General features: G+C 34.9%; 1 protein-coding gene across 4 annotated transcripts in view; it reads left to right on the plus strand.

The window, feature by feature from the left end:
• The window catches only part of COL19A1 (collagen type XIX alpha 1 chain), a 323109-nt gene that overhangs the window by 62017 nt on the left and 238955 nt on the right, over window positions 1-22137 (plus strand). For 3 of the 4 annotated variants that reach the window (XM_059178371.1, XM_059178370.1, XM_059178373.1), the window contains exon 10: window positions 9063-9116. The exons of the other annotated variant lie outside the window; for it this stretch is intronic. In XM_059178371.1, the coding sequence (XP_059034354.1) occupies window positions 9063-9116 (54 nt within the window). The remainder of the gene's footprint in view (window positions 1-9062; window positions 9117-22137) is intronic. 4 annotated transcript variants of the gene reach the window in all.

Here is a 22137-nt window from a genome sequence, read left to right on the forward strand (position 1 = left end):
CATTTTATATTGTTGGCTCCTTTGTCATAAATTAATTGACCACTTATGCATGGGTTTAATTATTGTTTCTCTATTCTGTTCCATTATTTATGTGTCTATTTTGTTGCCAATATTCTACTGTTTTAATTACTATAGCTTTGTGATATTATTTGAAATCAGGGAGCATGATGCCTCTAGCTTTGTTTTTCTTTCTCAAGATTGCTTTGGCTACTCGGTTGGTTATTTGTTTGTTTGTTTGTTTGTTGTTGTGGTTCCATACAAATTTTAGAATGATTTCTTCTATTTCTTTGAAAAATGACATTTTGATAGAGATTGCATTGTATCTATAGATTGTTTTGGGTAGTATGGATATTTGAACAATATTGAATCTTCTAATCCACGAGCATAGAATATCTTTCTATTTGTGTCTTCAGTTTCTTTTATTAATGTCTTATAGTTTTCAGTATACATATCTGTCACCTCCTTGGTTAAATATATTCCTAGAAATTCTACTCTTTCTGATACAAATATAATTAAGATTTTTTTTCTTTTTCTGGTTCTTCACTATTAGTACATAGAAACACAATAGATTTTTGTGTCTTGTTTTTGTGCTCTGCAATCTTACCGAGTTTGTTAATTAATTCTAACAATTTTTTGATGAATTCTTCATGGTTTTTTCTATATAAAATCATGTCATCTGCAAATAGTGAGAGTTTCACTTATCCCCTTCCAATCTGGATGCCTTTTCTTTCTTTTTCATACTTATTGTCTTGTCTAAGACTTCCAATACTATGTTGAATGGTAGTGATGGGATTGGGCATCCTTGTCTTGTTCCTGATCTTGGAGGAAAGACTTTCAGCTTTTATTTTTTTTTTAATTTATATTTATTTATTTATTTTTTTACTGATTTTATTTATTTATTTGACAGAAATCACAAGTAGGCAGAGAGGCAGGCAGAGAGAGTGAGAGGGAAGCAGGCTCCCTGCTGAGCAGAGAGCCTGATGCGGGACTCGATCCCAGGACCCTGGGATCATGACCTGAGCTGAAGGCAGAGGCTTTAACCCACTGAGCCACCCAGGCGCCCCAAACTTTCAGCTTGTCACCATTGAGTATGATGTTAGCTGTGGGCATATTATACATAGACATTATTATGTTGAGGTACTTTCCCTCTATAAACACTTTTGAGAGTTTTTATCATATCTGAATCTTGTCAAATACTTTTCCTGTATCTATTGAGATGATCATATATGATTTTTATCCTTCATTTCATTAATGTGATGTATTATATTGAACCATCCTTGCGTGCCTATAGTAAATCCCACTTGATCATGGTGCAAACTTTTAGTAAATTGTTGAATTCTGTTTGCTAATATTTTGTGAGAGTTTTTTCATCTATGTTCATCAGGGATATTAACCTGTAATTCTCTGTATTTGTGGCATACTTGTCTAATTTTGATATCAAGGTTATGTTGGCCTCATAAAATGAGTTTGGAAGAGTTCTCTATTCTGTTTTTTGGAAGAGTTTGAGAAGAATTGATATTTATTCTTCTTTGAATACAGGGTAGAATTAATCAGTGAAGTTCTCTGATCCTATAGTTTTGTTTATTGGGATTTTTTGATTAATGACTCAATCTCATTATTAATTCGTCTGCTCGGGTTTTCTGTTTATTATGATTCAGTCTTGGTAGGAGGTACGCTTCTAGGGATTTATCCATTTCTTCTATAATATCTATATATGTTGTCCAGTTTGTTGACATAATCATTGTTCATGGTAGTCTAATGATCCCTTATATTTCTGTGGTATCAATTTAACTTCTTTTTCATTTTTGATTTTGAGTCCTCCCATTTTTTTTTCTTGATGAGTCTACTTAAGAGTTGTCAATTTTGTTTCTCTTGCAAAGAACCACCTCTTAGTTTCAGTGATCTCTATTTTGTTTTTAGTCTCTGTTTATTTCTGCAGTACTCTTTGTTATTTCTTTCCTTCTACTAACTTTGGGCTTTCTTGTTTTGGCCTTTTTCTTTTCCCCCTAGTTCCTTGAGGTGTAAATTTGAGCTGTTTATTTGAGACTTTTCTTGTTACTTATAGTAGGTATTTATCACTTTGAACTTCACTCTTAACAATTGCTTTTGCTATATCCCACAATTTGTTATGCTGTCTTTACATTTTTATTCGTTGCAGGTATTTTTTATTTCTCCTCTGATTTTTCTTTGATTCATTGATTATTCAGTAGCATGTTGTTTAATGTCCACTTATTTGTGAATTTTCCAGGTTTTTTTCTTGTTATTAATTTCAAGTTTCATACCATTGTAGTTGGAAGGGATGCTTGATATGATTTCAGTTTCTTAATTTTTTTTTCTCTCAAGTTTTTATTTAAATTCTAGTTAGTTAACATATAGGGTAATATTGGTTTCAGGAGTAGAATTCAGTGATTCATCACCTCTATATAACACCCAATGCTCACCACAATAATCGCCCTCCTTAGTACTCATCACCCACATAACCCATTTAGCTCATCCCAAACCTACCTCCCTCCATTAACCCTCAGTTTGTTCTTTGTAGTTAAGTGTGTTGTGTGGTTTGCTTCTTTCTCTTTTTTCTTCCCTAGGTTCTTCTGTTTTGTTTCTTAAATTCTACATATGAGGGAAATCATATACTCTTTGTCTTTCTCTGACCGACTTATTTCACATAGCATAATATACTCTAGCTCCATCCACATCATTGCAAGTGGTAAGGGCTCATTCTTTCTGATGGCTGAGTAATATTTGTGTGTGTGTGTGTGTGTGTGTATACCATATCTTCTTTATCCATTCATCAGTCAATGGACCTCTGGACTCTTTTCATAATTTGGCTGTTGATAGTGCTGTAATAAACACGGGGGTGCATGAGCCCCTTTGAATCAATATTTTTGTATCTTTTTGATAAATATTCATCATCAGGGGAATACAGTTTCTTAAATTTATTAAGATTGGCTTTGTGGACTAACATTTGATCTATCTTTTTTAAAGATTTTATTTATTTATTTGAAACAGAGGCAGAGACAGAGATAGTGACAGAGCTAGTAAGAAAGCAGGAGTAGGGAAGAGAGGGAGAAGGAGGTTCCCCCTGAAAGGGAGCCTGATGTGGGTCTTGGTCCTAGAACCCTGGTATCATGACTGAGCCAAAAGTTTAACTGACTGAGCCACCCAGGTGCCCCACATTTGATCTCTCATAAAAAATGTTCCATGTGCACTTGAGAAGAATATATATTTTCTTGCTTTGCATGCAATGTTCTGATCCTGGTGGGTAATGCTTTCACTTTATTCTTGAATTCATTTTGCTTGTATTTGGTTGAGGGTTCTTGCATCTATTTTTATCAGGAATATTGGCTTATAATTTACTTTTTTTGTGACTTCCCTTGACTGCTGATAGGTTCCCACTGAAGATTCTTCCTTAGCTCCCAACCCTTTTCCTAAACAGCACACCTTTATTGAACTAATTTTAGGCAATATCCCATGCTTAGAGATTTGCCTTTCCCTTCTCCCTACCATATCAAAACTTAAGTGTTCCATTTTCCACTTTTTAATGTCATGTCTTTTGTTAGCTAATTAGATAAATTCATTTGTGCTAAGCTTAGGAGTTGATTTTTTTTCACCTTTCCAAGGTGAAACAGATTTGAATGCCATTCATGCCTTAACTTGGAAGTCCATGGTTCTAAACTAGCAGAATAATCTAAGTGGGCTTCTTATTTCAAAAGTTAACAGACTGATGTCTGAGCAATGACTGATCCTTCAAAGTTGCAGAGCAAGCTTCAACAAAGGATTCATAGGCATTTGACTCCCAAGGGAAAGTCTGCTCATTGTAGCTTGCATGGGAACTTTAAGCACCTAAGCGAGTGTTTGAGAGAATTTTGAGGTATGATGGAACATTTATTTTTGAACTTCAAATCAAATTACTTGGAATACGTTACTTAAGGCCATTATATGAAAATCTAAAATAATTAAATAATATCTAGTCCTAAAGACTAGACTTTAATCAAACTAAACATATAAATCCTTTTAACAATAGCTAGTATTTATTGAGAACTAACTACGTGCCAGACACTGGGAAGAGTATTTTAGATCTGTAGTTTTTCTGATTCTTAAAATTCTTTGTGTTAAGTATTGGCATTACCATTTCACAGAAGGCAAAACTGAATTTCAGAGAGGTTAAATTGTTGCCCAAGAGCACATGGTGAGTGGTCAAGCTAGGATCAGAACCTAGATATGTCAAGTCCAGTCTGGATTTTGAAGGTTGCTCTATTTTCTAAAAGCTCTTCAGTATTATTTGTGTTCTTTGATTATGGCATTTCCACTTGAAATATCTTGTTTTATCCTAATAACTTCATAAAGAATTTCAACCCAGTATTTTTTATCCTCATTTTGCAGCTGAGAGAACCATGCATGGGTAGAATGGTGTGCCCACGGTAACATAATTAAGAGGACTCATAAAGTAGAAAGATCTGGATTAATCCCAACTCTTCTGAGGTTAGCAGTGTGAGGTTGGCCAAGCCACCCAGTCTTTTCATGCTTCATTTCCCTCATCTGTAAATGAGAGTGTGTCATCTACCAGTTCCACCTATATCATAAGGTTGACACAAAGTACTTTGAAAACGATGATCTGTCTTACTTGTTGGTGATTGTGATGTGATACATATTAACATTTTTTAAGTTGACTTTCCCGTTCTTTGACTTACCAGTTCTATCAATTTAAGATTATTGGCATAGGAAGAAATTTCACATATCAGTTTCAGAAGGAGTAAAATATTTTAAAAATTTCCCTGTCTCTTTTTAAAAACATTAAGCAAATATTAAAAAAATTATTAAATCACATTTAGATGATTTTTTTTTAAAGTTTAGGCACTAAGACTCTCTTTTTAGAGGTGTTAGAGCATATGTCATTTAAAGACTCATTCTTTCCTCCATACTCTTCAATCATACAGTAGATACCTCTTTCAACATCTAAATATTCATTTTTCTTTTATTCTTTAATATATTAGCAACTATTTATTGAGTTCCTATTATTATAACAAAAAGTATGCTAAGTTCTAGAGCTATAGCAGTAGTGAGAAAACGAGGCTTACTCTCATTGAGTTTACAATCTAGTGATTATTTGTTCAAGGAGTCTTCCTTCCCTCTGTGGGAAAGAAAAGCAGTAGAAAATGACTAAGAAGGAATTAGTAAAAATGAAATTATTAGCAAATTTATTGTATTTCAAATCTATAAAATACACAAAAATGTACCTTAGGGTTATAGTGTATTATTTAACTTCCATTTAAGATAAGTTTTTAAAATATTAACATTGGTTTTAAATTCCAGACTACACAAAACTCATAACTGCAAGTGATTTTAGTGGCAAGGTAAAAACAGCTGGGATAAAATAAATTGATGATCTACAAAACAAGACAAAAAATTAATTCGTTTTTCAATATACTTTATTTTTTCAATGCAAACACCAGCATTTGATTAAACCAGCATAACACTTGCTGTGTAATTATGACTTCAGATGACTATGGCTATGAATGTGTTCTGCTTTCTGGCACTCATAATAAACGTAGATGTATTGTTTCATTTTAAGGAGTTGATGATGAGTCTGTTCCTGTTCTTACTGTACTGTGTGATCCTGCAACTTTAATGTGCAATAAATAAAGATGACTTTCCTTGTGTTTAAGTCTGCTATATATTTTCATTATTAGACTAGGTGCACAAAATAATGCCTGCATAGCTTGAAGATTGAAAGTCATTTTGCTCTAAGGTATATTGAATAGTTAATTTCATGAAATGATCAGAAGTGCAGTATTGCTAAAGGAACCAGACATTCTCAAGGTTTTCCTTTTGGTGTATAAGACTGAGAAAGGATATTTAGGACAGTACATGTGGGACAGTATATTAGAAGGTTTACCTCTCTAGAGTCTGAACCACTTGAGACTGAATCCCATCCACCTCTTACTTGCTTTGAAAGTAGTCCTTAATAATACCTAGTCAGTAGTTTATTGTGAAGAAGGAATACAATAAAATGTATATAAGATACATAGTGCCAGAAACTCACACATAATACAGACTGAAAAAATATGTTTCCTCTGCTTTCCTATCTATAGTATACTTGTTCACATATTGAGGAAGAGTTGGAAATAATCCTTTTAGTTTGAGTTGAGTTTCTTATGTGACTTGGCCAAAAACGAATTAATCTTCATCTGTAAGATAATCCCTTTGAATTTATAATTGATTAAATATTTTAGTATATAAAAATCTTAATGTGTTATTGTATGCTACCTGTAGTAAATGTTAATAAGTTATTGATAGTTAATTTCTTGAAAAGGTCACTTAATGACTTAAGTATTTCATCAAATCTATGTCTTCTGTTCCCAACATTATTTGACAATGAATAATCATGTGAGTAAAACCTTACCCATCTGGGTCAAAATCCACCCATGTCTTCCTGTCTCTCTCACAATAAACACTGAAGCTCTCTCCATGGCTCCAGATAATGTGTAGCGCTCTCTCCATCCCACTGTCCAGTCCCTATATGGTGTCCTACCCTCTTCCCTTGTTCTATTCTGCTCCAGGATCTTCATGCCAGGTTACATCTACGTGGGGCTTCCTCAGATCTCTTCCTCAGAGAGAGCCACTTGGCTCTCTCCTTCACACCATTTAGAAATCTCAGAAATCACCTTAAAATAGAATGGCCTAGTCTGAAGTCTTTATATAAAAGCATCCCTTCATTCCACTTCTATCTTCTTTCTTAGCACTTTTAGTATCACCTGACTTGTTAGCATTATACGTCTATTCATTTCCCCACTAGAATAGGAATTTTGGGAGCAGCATACATGAGCAGCACATAATAGAAGTTGAATACATGAACGAACACCTGAGAGAAAGTCTAAGTCAGCCACTCAGCCGTTTCTAGAACCTAAAAATTTGATGCCCCAATTTCCCAGGGAACTTTGCCAAGCAGGGCAAAGAGTCAGTTTGCAGAGGAAGAGCTAGATATGTTGAATCATCAAGGACTGTTAACTCACTAGTGTTCTATACTATACTTTTTCTTTTAAAAAACAAAGTGAACTGATTCGTTTTAGCTATATATTGCTAATTAGCAATGCCTGGGTGGCTCAGTGGGTTAAAGCCTCTGCCTTCGGCTCAGATCATAATCCCAGGATCCTGGGATCGAGCCCTGCATTGGGCTCTCTGCTCAGCAGGGAGCCTGCTTCCCCCTCTCTCTCTCTGCCTGCCTCTCTGCTTACTTGTGATCTCTGTCAAATAAATAAATAAAATCTTTAAAAAAAATATTTGGGGAAAAAACGAGTTTGGGCTTAATTTAATTTTTATCTTTACTTGCCTATGTTCTCATCCATGCTTCATTCATCTGATTTACTGCCTTTTTTTTCTTTTCATAAAAATGATGACCCTCTTAATGGAGTAAGATGGTTTGAAATTCAACCATTGCATGGATTTGAACACCTAGATGTGATTAGTGTTTTGTATTAGAGCCCTTAATCAAATCAGCTCATTTGTCCAAGAATAAACTCTAGATGACATTATTTGAAATAACAATTAATACTTTTCTTTCATTTCAATTTGATTATTGTAATTTTCTGAATCTTTTAATGCCCCCCACCTTTTTTTTAAGCAAATGTCGTTAGCAACCTAATTACTTAGCAACCACATTACTTTCTCAATTCTTTAAGACCCTAGCTAATACCCTTATCCACTTCAAAGTTGAAATTCTGTGAGAGTTTTATAAAATAGCAGCTCAATTTCAATGTCCCTGAACCTAAGGTCTGAGCTCTATTTGGGGAATAATTTTCCAGTTTATGTTTGAATTATTATATTCCACATATCCAGTTAATTTCCCCCAAACTATAGGCTTTATGAAATGACTGCTTTGCTGATATACTTCTAAAGAAAATCAAAACAATTTAAAATGGAATAAGTTAATTTACCTCTTTAGTCAGAAACTTTTGTATTGATTCCTTTTCCCTCCTTCAGATCTCGGTATATGGCAGTTTCCATTTTGAATAGTCTAATGTGTTAAGTCAGGGATTATTGGTGAGTTTCCCTTTATTTTCTTTTCAATGTGACATTACTCACCTGCTCATTCTATAATAGAATCAAAATATGTTGTCAGTTTCTTTGAAAGAAGGGATATCTTCCCTTAGTAGAAGCTCTTAGAGGTAGAATTTAATATTGACTTTTGACCTACGTCAATATAAGAAATAAATATTTCTCTATTTTTTCTAATCTAATACTGAATATATTTTATTTATTTTGTTTTGTATCCATTTTTGTATCAATTTTATTTTTATGTCAATTTTACCCAACCTGTTGTAATCTCATCTAATTTATAGGAATTTGAAGTTGAAATTTACTTGTATACCTTAAATCTGAAATGAACATATATCAGTGTAATAATAGCATTATATAGTCACAAAATTCTGATATATTTCTTAAAATCTCCACCACACATTAGTGAAACTCATTAGAAAGTTGATTTATTTTCCACCATTTCGAGGATAAATTATTAGACTGAATTTGTGGAAGAGCCATTAAGGCAGATATCAGTAATACATCAACTTCATTGAGAATATTTTTTCCCATTTAAATGGAAAAGCAGGGAAGTTAACAATTGGGTTGGCCCAGCTGTGGGATTTTTTCTGAGAGGATATAATGGAAGATCAGGTACATTAATGAAACAAATACAGATACCTTAGAGTCTAAAATTTCATGACTTGCTTGAGTTGAAAGCGTTAGGTATTAGTTAAGATAAAAGCAATAGAATCATTCTTTATCTTTGATAAATGTAAAAGAGATGACAAAGCTGAATTACATATATCTGTGTGGAGAATGTTTAGTTTTAGTTTTGATTAGCATTTTGATATTTATTACTTATTAACTTTTTGATAAATTGTCAAAAGTATAGTTTAATTACTTGTGGACAATACAAAGAAGGGAACTCAGTAAACAAACTTTTGTGCGAGCAGAAGCAGCATATCTGTGAAATGGTAGATTCTCTTTGACATTAGCACTTAATACACCTTTGAAAAAAGCTTCCTAAAATTTCTATATTTTAGGGTTCAGGTGGTATGAAAGGTGAATTTGGTACTCCTGGAATTCCTGGGGAAAAGGTATGTGCATTTGCTGTTTGATTAAGCTTTGAGGCTCTTGTAAAAGTTTGTACTGGGTAGGGAGACAAAATATATGGAACGAGTCTGATAGCTCAGGGGCCAGCAAACTATGACTTTGCAGCAGGGCTGCTGAAAACTCTAACTGGATGATTTTATAAATAACGTGCTGGAGTACAATCACACTCATTTGTTTTCATATTGTCTGAGGCTGCTTTTGTGCCATGTGGCAAGGTTAGGTATTTGTGGCAGAAATCACATGGCCTGCAAAGTCGAAAATATTTACTGTCTGGTCCTTTGCAGAAAAAACTTGCTGACCCCTACTCTAGAACATTACCCATTATTCTGAGAGCCCCAAGGCTTCTGAGTGTTACCAGATAACTTGTGCTATAACACCTTTTAATAGATATTTCACTATAGACAGAGATTAAATAAACACTTAAAAATACAGTAGAACACCCTAAATTTAATCAAAATGCAAGAATATACTCAGTCCATCAATAAAATACTAAAACTATGGTATTTATCTCATAAAATGGTTGATTTTCACACTGTCTTTTCTAATAATGTAAAGATAATTCTATATGATGAATTTATTCATAAGAGGTTAGTGTTGTAGTTCAACATCTTATTTAAGTTCAGTTTTATTTTATAAATTTTTTTAGTTAAGTATAATTGACATACAGTTTTTTAAATTTATTTATTTGTCAGAGAGAGAGCACTAATGGGGGGAGTGGCAGGCGGAGGGAGAAGGAGGTTCCCTGCTGAGCAAGAGGCCAGTAGGAGACTCCATCCCAGGACCCTGAGATCATGACCTGAGCCAAAGGCAGAGGTTTAACTGACTGAACCACCCAGTCATCCCTAGTTGACAAGCAATGTTACATTAGTTACAGTGTACATTCGTTGTAATCAGGTGTACAACAGTGATTCAATATCCGCCGCAAGTGTAGCTATCATTGTCATCATACAACACTACTACAATATCACTAACTATATTTCCTATGCTGTGCCTTTTATTCCCGTGACTTATTCATTCGATATATTTAAGTTTTGTTTTTTTGGTTTTTTTTTAATTTTAATTTTTATTTATTTGACAGAAAGAGAGAGATCACAAGTAGGCAGAGAGGCAGGCAGAGAGAGAGGAGGAAGCAGGGTCCCCGCTGAGCAGAGAGCCCCATGTGGGGCTCAGTCCCAGGACCCTGGGATCATGACCTGAGCCAAAGGCAGAGGCTTAACGCACTGAGCCACCCAGGCACCCCGATATATTTAAGTTTTTATAGAAACTTTAAAAATTGCCATATTTGTAAATATAAACTGAAATTAGCTTGTCTGGTTTTCATGATACATAAATGTGTGTGTATATGCACACACACATAACTTAAACTGCTGAATTATTAAAGTTTCACTTGTTGCTGAGAAAATTCTCTTCTTCATTAAAATAAGTTTAGTATAGGTTTCTGTAGCTGTTTTAGCTGCACTAATTACCAAGTGAATCCATTGTGCCTCATTATCCAGTAGGCCTTGACCCTGTGGTTAACCTACAGTTGTTACAAAAGTAACTGAAGCTGAACTGGTAGGAGGTTCAGAAATTATCGGGCAGATATTTTCTGAGTCTTTCTTCAATGTGTCTGATTTTTGACTGCTTCATTCCTGCTGATTTTTTCCTTTTAGGAATTATTCTCTCTTTTTTTTTTTCTTTTAAAAATTATTTGATTAGGAATAATTAAGGAATGATTTGGGAATTAGCAAATTCCTCACTCCTCCTATAGTAGTGTAAATGTTGGATTCAGTAAACTCTTTGTTGAATGATGATACCTGGCTGCAAGTTAATGTTTATTTGGGCTGCTTTCTTCTTGCTTAATTAAACTTGCTGATGACATTAATTGCAGATTCTTCATCATAAGTAAAATTCCTTCAAACACTTGTTCGAAAGTCTAATTTCTTCAAAATGCCTTTTCCCCTAGAAAATACTACTGGCATCTATCTCCTAAGCAGGCTGCCATATTCCATATCTGTTTCAAACACTCATTCCACCAACCTCTTCCTAAAATACGTCAGAATAATCTCATTGGATTTCAGATCATTGGGAGTTTTGAAATTACTTTGAATACGGGAACTTTTTTTATAGCCAAACATAGAATCAATGAAGTACTTGGACTATAAAATAGATTATAGATAATTAGACTTCTTCACTATGGGATGTAAAAATAAGACTCATGTAAGTTTACACAATAAGGTATGGGAAAGCAGGACAATTAGAGAATTCATGCAGCTTCCAGTGGAGCTGAGCATTGTGTCAGGCTACACTGAGCTCGTGGATCCTTGTTTCACACATCCTCACAAATCCTCTGTAGTGGCCAATACCCTTCCAGTATCTATAGAATCATGAGTCTTTGGCCACAGCCTATCTTCAAAGTCACAGTCACTGGTGGTACCAGTTGTGCTTCTAACTTGTCCCTTCATTTAGCTGTTAAAGGTATAAAACTTTCATGAGTGCAGAAATGTCACATGAAAATTGTTTTTTCTCACTTCCATAATCCACAGGTTACCATCTATTTAAATAACTCTGATGAATATATACAGAATGAAGATAACAAGAAAACTATATTACCACATGTCATGGTTAATAAGTTTGAAATATTTCACTCCAATAAGGATATATCAATTTTCCTTAATTTTTAAAACTTCAGAATTTTGAAATTAGAGTTGTAAAGATGAACACTTATATTTGGAGTAAAATACTTGCATTGCTTTAAGATGAAAATAACTTGACTGATTTTTCTGAGTGAATTCCCAAATAAAATTATTAGTCCTTAAAGTATTCAGTATTCTCAGAGCTAAATCTCCCACAATGGGCTTTATGTAAGTTGTACGCATCTTTCAGAGTGCTCAGACAGCATCCCCAGGCTTAACTTTGATGATTCTTCTCAGCATTCGTAATTCCTTGGGGTTCTTTTTCTTGGAATTAGAAATGCTTAAGGAATCTGTTAAAAGCTAAAATTTAAAAAAATGGATTGTCTCACTTGGAACAAGAACATATGCAAGGCACCTCAAACATATAGCTCCAGTGTAATATTCTCAGAGGGAAGCTTTCTTAATTTTTTAAGGTTTAATATTTAAACTAGAAAGCTGATTTATGTTAATGGAGTGAAGCGTATTCTGAGCAGTGCAGAGTAGAGTTTGTATATTAACTATACTTCATACTTATATCCAGTGCGATACCATAATAAATTAAGTGATTTGCATATTAATCCTATTATTCTAGGGTAAACTTACATGTTGAAGTTTGGCTAGGTGATAGCAGTAAATTTTTTTAAGTCGAGGCCCTGAACAAAGTTTTAGTTTCTTCTGAGGACCAGGAGAAAAATAGGACACTGAACAACACTATATTATGAAGTCAACTTATGGGATATGTGAAGTCATGAAGTATGAAGAACTAGAGCATCTAATTATGTTAAGTGATTCTAACACTCCTCACCTTATATGAACTCACTAGGCATTCTAACCTTATATGTGCAGCTCTGCTGCCAACGCATGGCAGCTGATGATTGTCCCCTTTACATATCTTCCGCACAGCTAGGGTTTTGCTGAACAGACTTGGTAAGTTTTCTGTTCTGAGTTCATGTAAGAAAAGCTATCTTATATAGCCAGTGTAGCAGGTGTTATAAGTTATTAGTCACTGGAGACTTCTGGTAAGCTTGATTGGACAGAAACCACTGGCAGTCAAGATGAGTAAATCGAATGGTCTAATTTCCATGAGAACTGGATCACTTAATGTGTAAGATCACACACACATGTTCTTTCACATATGCACACATGCACGCACACACACAGACACACGTGCTCACAATATCCTTGTGGTATGCAGTGGGAAAGTGGGGTGAAGATTTAGACCCTGGGGCAAATCCTGCTCCCTGTGTTAAAATACATATAACACTTAAAGCATAAAATATAACACTTAAAGCATGCTTGTGTTCATTACTTGACTATTTCAAACAAAAAATTACCTCATTCTCTGTTTCACTTATATATGTCATGTATCGGATATGTTTTTTGGGAAGTGAGGATATTATTTAAAAACAGGAATAATTATTTCCTAGTCATCTTAATCCTAATGATGTGATAGGAAAAGTTCAATAAATATGGAGCCCAATTTATGCTAAAAGCAATTTTCGGTCTGTCTAATTACCTACAGTTCATCCCTAAAATGTTTATTTTACTAAGAAAATTTTCACCAAAGAAATTCTCTTTCTCACAGAGTAGGTATGCAGTAAATGATAGCGATCATTATTGTACCATTCAGATACTAATATTCAGATATTAGCTACCCAGAATTTGATTGCCTATATTTGAATCCCAGCTCAAATCCTCAGTCTATAATTTTAGGGTATGTCTCTTGTTTCTTCCAAGTTCTTTTGTTTTTTAAAATTGGCATTATATTGTATCTCCTTCTATTTTTGTCTTAAGGATTAAATGAGATTATTCATAAAAGTGGCTGCTCAGTGCCTGATCTCTAAATACAGTAGTATCTGCTTGTCAGCAGTCAACTACAATCTAGAAGCAGATGGTCCTGCTTCTGACATATGGTCAGAAGTTCAGTAGTATCCTCATGCTACATTGCAGTGCCTACGTCATTCAGCTCACTTTATCTCATCCAGTAGGCATTTTATTATCTCACCTCATCACAAGAAGAAGGGTGAATACAGTACAGTGAGATATTTTGAGGGGGGGGGGCCTATTCACATAACTTTTGTTAGAGGCATTGTTATAATTGTTCTATTTTATTATTACTTATTATTCTCAATCTCTTACTGTGCCTAATTTATAAATTAAGCTTTGTTGTAGATATATATGTAGAGTAAAAAACAGTATATATAGGGTTTGATACACCCTGTCGTTTTTGGTCTTGGAAGGTTGGGGCACGGATAAGGGAGCGCCTATTGTACTTGGTGAATAGATACAATTTTAAAAGAAAACAGTTTGAGGATTCAATTATTCTAAACTCGAGCTTACTATGAAACTAAATTAGAATTCATTTGAGGGGATTTATATTATTTATTCAAAATATATTTAGTGGAAAATGTTAAAGGTCACATAGCTTAGATAATTTTGACCTCTAAAAACAAAGTAATGTGTGCATGTTAGCAAATCAATTAATTTTTTATTTAACTGAAATATATATGAGTGTAAACTCTTAGAATATTAATAATAGCAGCCATTTACTCAATCATTAGTATGTGTTAAACACTGTCAAAAGACTTCTTTACGTTATTTTATTTATTTCTCACAGTATCTCTGAGGTAAGATTTATTATCATTAGTATTTCACAGATTAAGAAACTAAGATAGAATAAAAACTTCCCCTCCCCAATGTATCATTGCTAACAAGACGGTGGAGGCGGGATTCGAATCTTACCCATATGAGTTCATAGCTCTTGTACCTTCACTTCCTTTGGATATGTTTCCTCAAGTATCCAGATTTCCTTTGCACAGACAGTTTATTATTAGATCTTAAATTCATGTGCCTACTTCCTAGAGAGGGAACTGTACAGAGGGTTTCCTAAATTCTGCTGCAGGGCGGGTGGGGGGGAGGGCTGTATTTCTTCTCTTTAAATCCGTGGACCCTCTTAAAGTCTACCCGACTGTAGCGATTCTGACTCTCCCACCCTCAGAAAATTGTGTCCTCCAATTAAAAATCTTCCTCAGATGTTTTTTTCACCAAGTGGAAGTATTTTGTTTAGCTTTATCTTCCAAAATAAGTATTATGAAAACATGATTATTTGGCTTCCGAATTCAGAATTATATTTGAAATAAGCTTTTAAAATTCCCATACCTGGACTGTCCGGAGATCCTTATCTGCTCACCTCCCAGCAGACCAGTCATGGCCACACTCTCCAGATTACCTTACCTCAGCACCTAACCTAGAAAATTCTCTTTATGTTCTCTGTGGAATATGCTTGCAATATATAAATATACAATTACATGTAAAGTATATATAATATAAGTATGCTTATTATAAATGTAATATAAGTGTATATATAACTTTTTTGGTTATTTATATATATGATATATATACACATACACACATTTATTGTATATTCATTTGGTCAAAAACAAAAGTGTTTAACTTAGCACCATGAGTTTATTTTTTTAAAAAATGTGAACTTCTAGAGGTAAAAATCCATATACATTAAAGCACTTAAGAAGTATATCTGATAACATGATGAGAGAGCTGCCAAGTTGCCTGACTGAAAATCAGCCGGGCCAACTATGCTCACGCCGAGGCGCTTTGTGTGACAGCCTTTTCACCATATGCTCTGAAGTCCCCAGTCTCTGCAGCAGGGTGAGACCAAACTGGGCACATCCATTGTTCCCTGTCCATCTTTGTATTTCTTTTCAGTTGGAAAATGAAATGACTGTGATCTCTGAATCTCGATTTTCCCCTTAAAAAGACATTTTACGGGAAGACTGCAGCTTCGGGATATAAAGGCAGATGCTGTTACAGTTGCTGAAAGTGCAGACAAGGCCGGTAGCTGTTGTGAATTATAATGAACTCCGAGACAGCTCTGGTCCAGATGTAGCAGTCATGCCTTAGAGACTCAGAAACTTATAGGCGTTTATTGAAAAAGACAGAAAAAATTTTTTTAAAGTCATTTGGCTTTCCATCTATATTACCCAGTTTCGCCTCATTTTCCATTGAGATTTGGAATTAGTATTAACTTCAGAGGTCTTCCCAAGTTTAAAAAAAAGTTAAAATACCTATTCATATACAACAATTTATTGTAGGAATTAAAACACTAAATGAGAAGAATAAAAGAAAGGGCAACTCACCTTTATTCTAACAGTGGTCTATATCCTTCCTATGAACTTGTTAGGATTTTCAAAACAAACATGAGCTTTATGTCAGAGAAAATACTTCTTAAACAGAGAATCCTCTGTAAACTCCTGTATTTCAGAAAATTCTGCAGTGAAAAAAAGATGGTCAAATCTGGACATAGGATTGAACTTTTTATCATAACCAATATTCATAGGAAAAATGACCACAAAGAAAACAGTTTTGTCAACCTACTGTTGGCTTCACTTACTAAACTTCCAAGAATGATACTTGAATTACCAGTGAAAAAAATCACTGCCTTTACATGGAGTTTAAGTCTCATTTAATTGTCTCATTTATGGGCATTATTTTAATACAGTGTAACAGTAAAATTAGCAGAAACATGAGAAGGACAGAGGTAACAGAAGGACAGGAAAAAGAAAAAGAAACTTGCTCACTCTGCAGTTGATTTTATTTCTTAATGGTTTCTTATTCCCTTCTAATGCCTTCCACACACACCCCAAGTAGAGCAGTTGGCAGAGAACACAACAGATGGATGACAGGCTCGACACAAGCAGTCGATCTGGCACCCAGGCACTTGACTTTTATTTGCTAAACAGTTAGCCAGATTTCAAGAACTTAGTCTGCTAATGTTCCTATTTGGTTTAACGCACTGTGAGAATCTAGCACATAAATATTAAAATATTGCCATAAAAAAGATCACATACTCTCTGCTTCTCTGCATAGTTTAGCAGAGAAGTTTAGCATAGTTGGCTAATCATTTTATCTTGGTGTAGACTGCTGAGACGCTCCACAGTGAATTTAAAGGTGTACTTGGCCTTTGATAAAGACATCTACAATTTTAGATATTAGATATTCAGATATTAGAGTTTTCTAAAAGCAGCTTTGTCTAAAAGAGATTTTAGATATCCAAGTGAGAGACTGACACAGCCAGTGTAGGATACTGAATGAACCTGTTAGGAACTGAATAGAAGAAAGGAGAGCATGATCATACATGATTGGTACCTTTCTTCCCTCACACCATCACTGCATTTTCAGAGATTACTACATTCAAAGCTCAAGAAAATGTTCATCTTTTTCGTAAAGTCCCCTTGGCACTGGACGGGTTAATAGCCCCTTCTCTCTGCTCATGTAGTACTTTATTTACATTACCAACATAGTTTGTGTCTTTGTCTCCATTGTGAGCTCCAGGAGAACAAGATCTTGTTCCTGGAATCCCCAAACCTAACCCAGCATAAGGCACCCGATTGATTCTGGATAAATGTTTGTTGAGTTATTCAGAACTCAAGTGGACTTAGCCCCAGGTCAATAGAGAAAAGAAGTTGAAGATGATTGTTTAGAACCGTGCTGTGAGGAATTGAAAAAGGCAGTGGTGCATCCGTGCCAGTCTTCTGTACTTTCTGCAAAAGCATGCTTCAGGGAAATAGGAGGGCGGGAGAATCTCTTATCTGCCTGGCAAAGCTTACAGATCCTGCTTCCTGGAGTGAAATCTCACAGAGAGAAGTGTGTGCAGCTCCAGAATTTGCTTCCCATTTTCTCTTGGAGAAACTGTGCTCTTTTTTCTCTCTCAATCATAAATCTTCAGGTTATCGTGCTCCTTCTCTTTCCAAATAGGGTTTGGAAAAACATCTCCTGACTTTCTTACAGTGTCACTCAGGCATGTTCTTTCTCTATATCTTCACAACCATTTACCTCAGGGCTAAAGATAAATAACCAATGACTTGAGTGCATTTAAGCTCCACTAGAAGTAATTGATATGGAATAGAACTATAAATTACTCATCACGAGGAATACTTTGGACAGGAAATAGTTTGCACTTACTGGTATCTCACTGTCTTCAATTAGGAGCTCACTGATGACTCTATCCTCCTCTTTATATCTTACATCTTTCACTTGTTAGAATGCTTGACTCCGATGTCAGTTACTATACTTCAGAAATTTCGGGAGATGATTCACATTAAACGTCTTTTGTTTCCCTAATACTTTAATGAAGCTTTGAGTTTACTTAAAGACTATCTTACAGCTAGTCTCACAATATAGTGAAAAGCCAAAACACTTGTTCTTGACAAGTCCACTTAAAAAAAAAAAATCCTCACAAGTACAGAGGAGCGCAGGTTTTTAATGGGCTCTACAACACTGGCCAAGGCTCGGTTTCCTAACTTTGTTTTATATGGAAAGAATTGCTTACCTGTCCAAATAATTTCAAAATTCTTTTCTTGTTTTTTAATTTGAATAACTCAGTATAATTTTCATTCAGTTATTTTGTAAAAGAATTGTAAGATATAGTCCCTTGAGAGGAAAACTTAATGGTTATAGTTGACTGCAAGCTCAACAATACATAAGCAATTTAGCTTTAAAAAATCAAGTCGTATTAATAGGAGTACTGGGTGGTATCCAAACAAGGTGTGTTTGTGTGTGTGTCTGTGTGTGTGTATGACATTTCTGTTCTCTATTCTGTGTGGTGAGACCATTTCTGGAATGATGCGCTCAATTCTAAGTGCCACACTTTGAAAGATATATTGTGTAACCAGTGCATGCCCAGAAAACAGCGACTAACCTATTAAGGAACTCCACACTATCATTGAAAAATTACTGATTTGCTGAATAGGCTTGATATTGACACAGAGGGATATCACCGTAAGATACTTTTCTTTTGTAAAATAAGACTAATGGGCAGAAACTTGGGGAAGGTTAATTTGAGTTCAGAAAGCATTGTTGCAGTACCCACATATAGAATTGTTTGGTTCTGCTCTCCAGTATACAAATTAAAGAGCAAAAATGCCTGACTTTAAGAAGCTTTCAGTAGCATCAGTACTGCAACAGATTCTTTAATGGAGATGGTGGTTATAAGTATATGAATTTGTTCTTGTCCCTGTATTTAAGACTACCCATCCTGCTTGTTTTCTAGGTATGTGCACTTGCATATACTTGTGTAGCCACACACACAGACACTCAGGTTGGTAGTTTCTGAGACGGTAGATGCTGGACTCAGCTCCAGCTATCTCACCATATTTATATTATTATGGTTAAGACATGTATCCACCGTATATTTTCTTTGGTGGGATAGATTTCCCTTCTTTGAAATGACCAATAAGAACAAGTAATAATCAGTAACAAGCTCATTCCTCTTATGGTTAAGACTGTTATAAATTGGGGCGCCTAGGTGGCCCAGTCATTAAGCCTCTGCCTTCAGCTCAGGTCATGATCCCAGGGTCCTGGGATTGAGCCCCACATCAGGCTCCCTGCTCAGCAGGGAGTCTGCTTCTCCCTCTCCTGCTCCCCCTGCTTATGTTCCCTCTCTCGCTGTGTCTCTCTGTGTCAAATAAATAAATAAGATCTTTTTTTTAAAAAAAGAATATTATAAATTTGCCTTATCCTGAACATTAATATAATAATGTGTTTGCTGCATGAAAGATGCAACAAATACAAAGAATTTGAAAAAGTCTGAAGTTTTAAACCCTATGCAGTATATACTTTTTAACTTGACAATTTATTCCTCACAATGAAGTCTAAGAAAATAGGAAGGAAAAATACTCCTCCCTGAAACAAAAGTACTTAGATTGGATGAAATGTCTGAAAAAAAAATTAGGAGGTATCTATTTTATTGCCTGATATATTTAGTTGAGTGGCAACAATTTAAGGACCGTAAAAATTCAATTTCGGAAGATTATGTCCTGAGTAAAGCAGACCTGTAGTCAGAAATATAGAGGTCAAGTTAGCAATACACAAAATCAAAATCAGATTTACTTTCAGCTGCCTCTTCTGTTGGTTATCATGCTAGAATTCTGGCATTGCATTTCAGATGTTTTTTCCAGCTATTTCACTCGACATTCAATTTAAGCAAAACTTCTCTTAGTAAATATGAGTTAATTTGCGGGAAAACACTGATATACTTCCAATTGTATACTGTCTTCATACAGGGGATTACGTTCCTGGAAAACAGGCTATAAAATGATATGATAGGCCAAATTAATTTTTTAAATACAGAAGCAGTGTTATATAGTAGGATTTCAGCCTTTTTAATCAGAGGGTAAATGCCTAATTTTTTAAACCAAAAAAATCACCACAACATAGTATATAACTTTCTATTTTCTGGGCTTAGGTGCAGTTATTAGCAAATTTTCTTTTACCTGTTTAATCTGCTTTTCTTTGCTGGGTCTCATTGGGACTAGGTTTGGAAACATCGCCCTGGGGAATGTGATTTCTTATCAACTGTCCTTCAGACAACATGCGTTTCCTGCATAATAAGAAAAGACATAGATTCCAATGTCAAAGGAATCAGGAAAACTAATAATTTATCTTTTACGCCTAGCCATGCTTCCTTCAGGGAAATGTGCAGTGATAAAAAGGGGGTAAAATGAAATCCTTTGATCAGGTTTTCAGAAAGCCACCAGCTGGCCCTAAATCACACCTCAGTTTTTTCCAAAACCTTCTCAAAGAGGTTACTTTGAATTCTGGAAAGGCTGCTTTTGATCGCTCAGTGAAGTCGGAGATGGGCTAGGCATTACAGTAATAACATGGCAACAGCACTATCAGCAGCAACGTTCTTTTTGGCTTCACTTGTATAACACATACTCATTCACTTGTCCTTCTGTAGCTTGGATTTGTAACAGGAAAAGGACACAGGTCCTTTGATGGAAAAACCTGTAGCAGAAAGTATATACCTCAGAAACAAGTTTGGAATGTTAGGGTAGCTGTGGGAAACATTGATTGTCATTTTCTTCAGTAATGGGCTAAAATACTGATCAGAAGCCAGAGGAGAAGCTTCTTTCTTTTTTTGTGCTGGGACTCGGAGGAAGGAGGAACAGCAAGACTTCAGAAAAAGCGGCTCATGTTTGCCCATCCGGTAATTTTAGATAGGCCATTTATTTGCTAGGTAGAATTCCGTTTGACCTTAAGCTGCATTAGGTTTTCGAGAAAGTTCTGATGGAAATGTCGCTATCCATGAATCTTTTAAACAAAAGTTCACTCTTTACAGCTATTTTCGTCTTTAGTTTTTATGCTACTTAACAGATTTTTTTTTTTTTTTTGAGATAGGGACAAAAACAGATACACCGATTATCCCTTAGGAACTAGAAAAATGACAAATGGTTTAAGATTATTAAAAGTTGCTAAGCAGGACATCTCTGATCACTTCAAGAAAATCAGTGAGAAAAAAATAAAAAGAGTTTTGAACACCAGTGTTGCCAACTTTAATCTTCAGTAGTGTCCTCTCAGAATCTCAAAATCTTCCGCTTGCAGGTGGGGGAAGCTTACTTTTTCCTGTGAGAGTAATCAGTGGTGTCCATTGGGTTATCTGGGTGTTTAGGATTATGTTTACAAAACCAATTCCTCATCAGGAAAGAATGGAGACCAATGAACACTGGCCATAGGAAAACATAACATCTTAATTGTAATAATCATGAACCTGTATCTATTAAAGAGAGAAAAATGGTCTTAATATCACAGCTTTAGAGATTTTTGGTCTCCAGTTAGTGGTGTTTCTGGGTGTAATCCTAACCTGACACATGCCAGAAGGGGGGCTTGAGGTGCCAGAATTTGGACTACATAGTACACAAGGAATGGGCTGTCAGCAAAGAAAAAGAGAAAGAGATACTATCACTACTCTTTTCCCCCAAAAGTATTTTTGGCAGTGTATACTGTATCAGTGTACTTTATTGGATTACATGCCGTATCTTGTTATCTTGTATAACTTGTAATATGATATAAAACATTATATTAGACCAACCGATGAAAATAATTCTCCTCCTTATGGACAAGTGGACATACTTCTGTGATGAGTAACAGAAGCTCAATTTCCACAGAATGTTCCCTGGCATCAAATACTTAATGTGCTTTTACTATCTCTTTATTAAATGAAACAGGAAGTTTCTCATGTATTTGTGTAATGCCTGAGATCTAGAACTGTAACAGCTTTTTAAATAATAGAAATATATTTATTACATAGATAAGTGTATTATACTTTATTGATGCTTCAATGCGTAATTCCACTTAGCAACAAAATTTTCCCTTTAGTGTTTATTATATTCTATGATGATAGCAGTTATACTGCGGAAAAACTTAGATAATTTAATCTGAGGACAGCCTTAGTCTTTAAAATAATATGTGTGTCTATATACGATGTTATAACTGTTAAAAATGACTAAACCTTTCCAAAATGTATTAATTAATGAAATAATAATGATCTCTT

This window comes from Mustela lutreola, chromosome 6 (genome assembly GCF_030435805.1).
Source record: "Mustela lutreola isolate mMusLut2 chromosome 6, mMusLut2.pri, whole genome shotgun sequence".
In the NCBI taxonomy this organism is placed as follows: Eukaryota; Metazoa; Chordata; class Mammalia; order Carnivora; family Mustelidae; genus Mustela; species Mustela lutreola.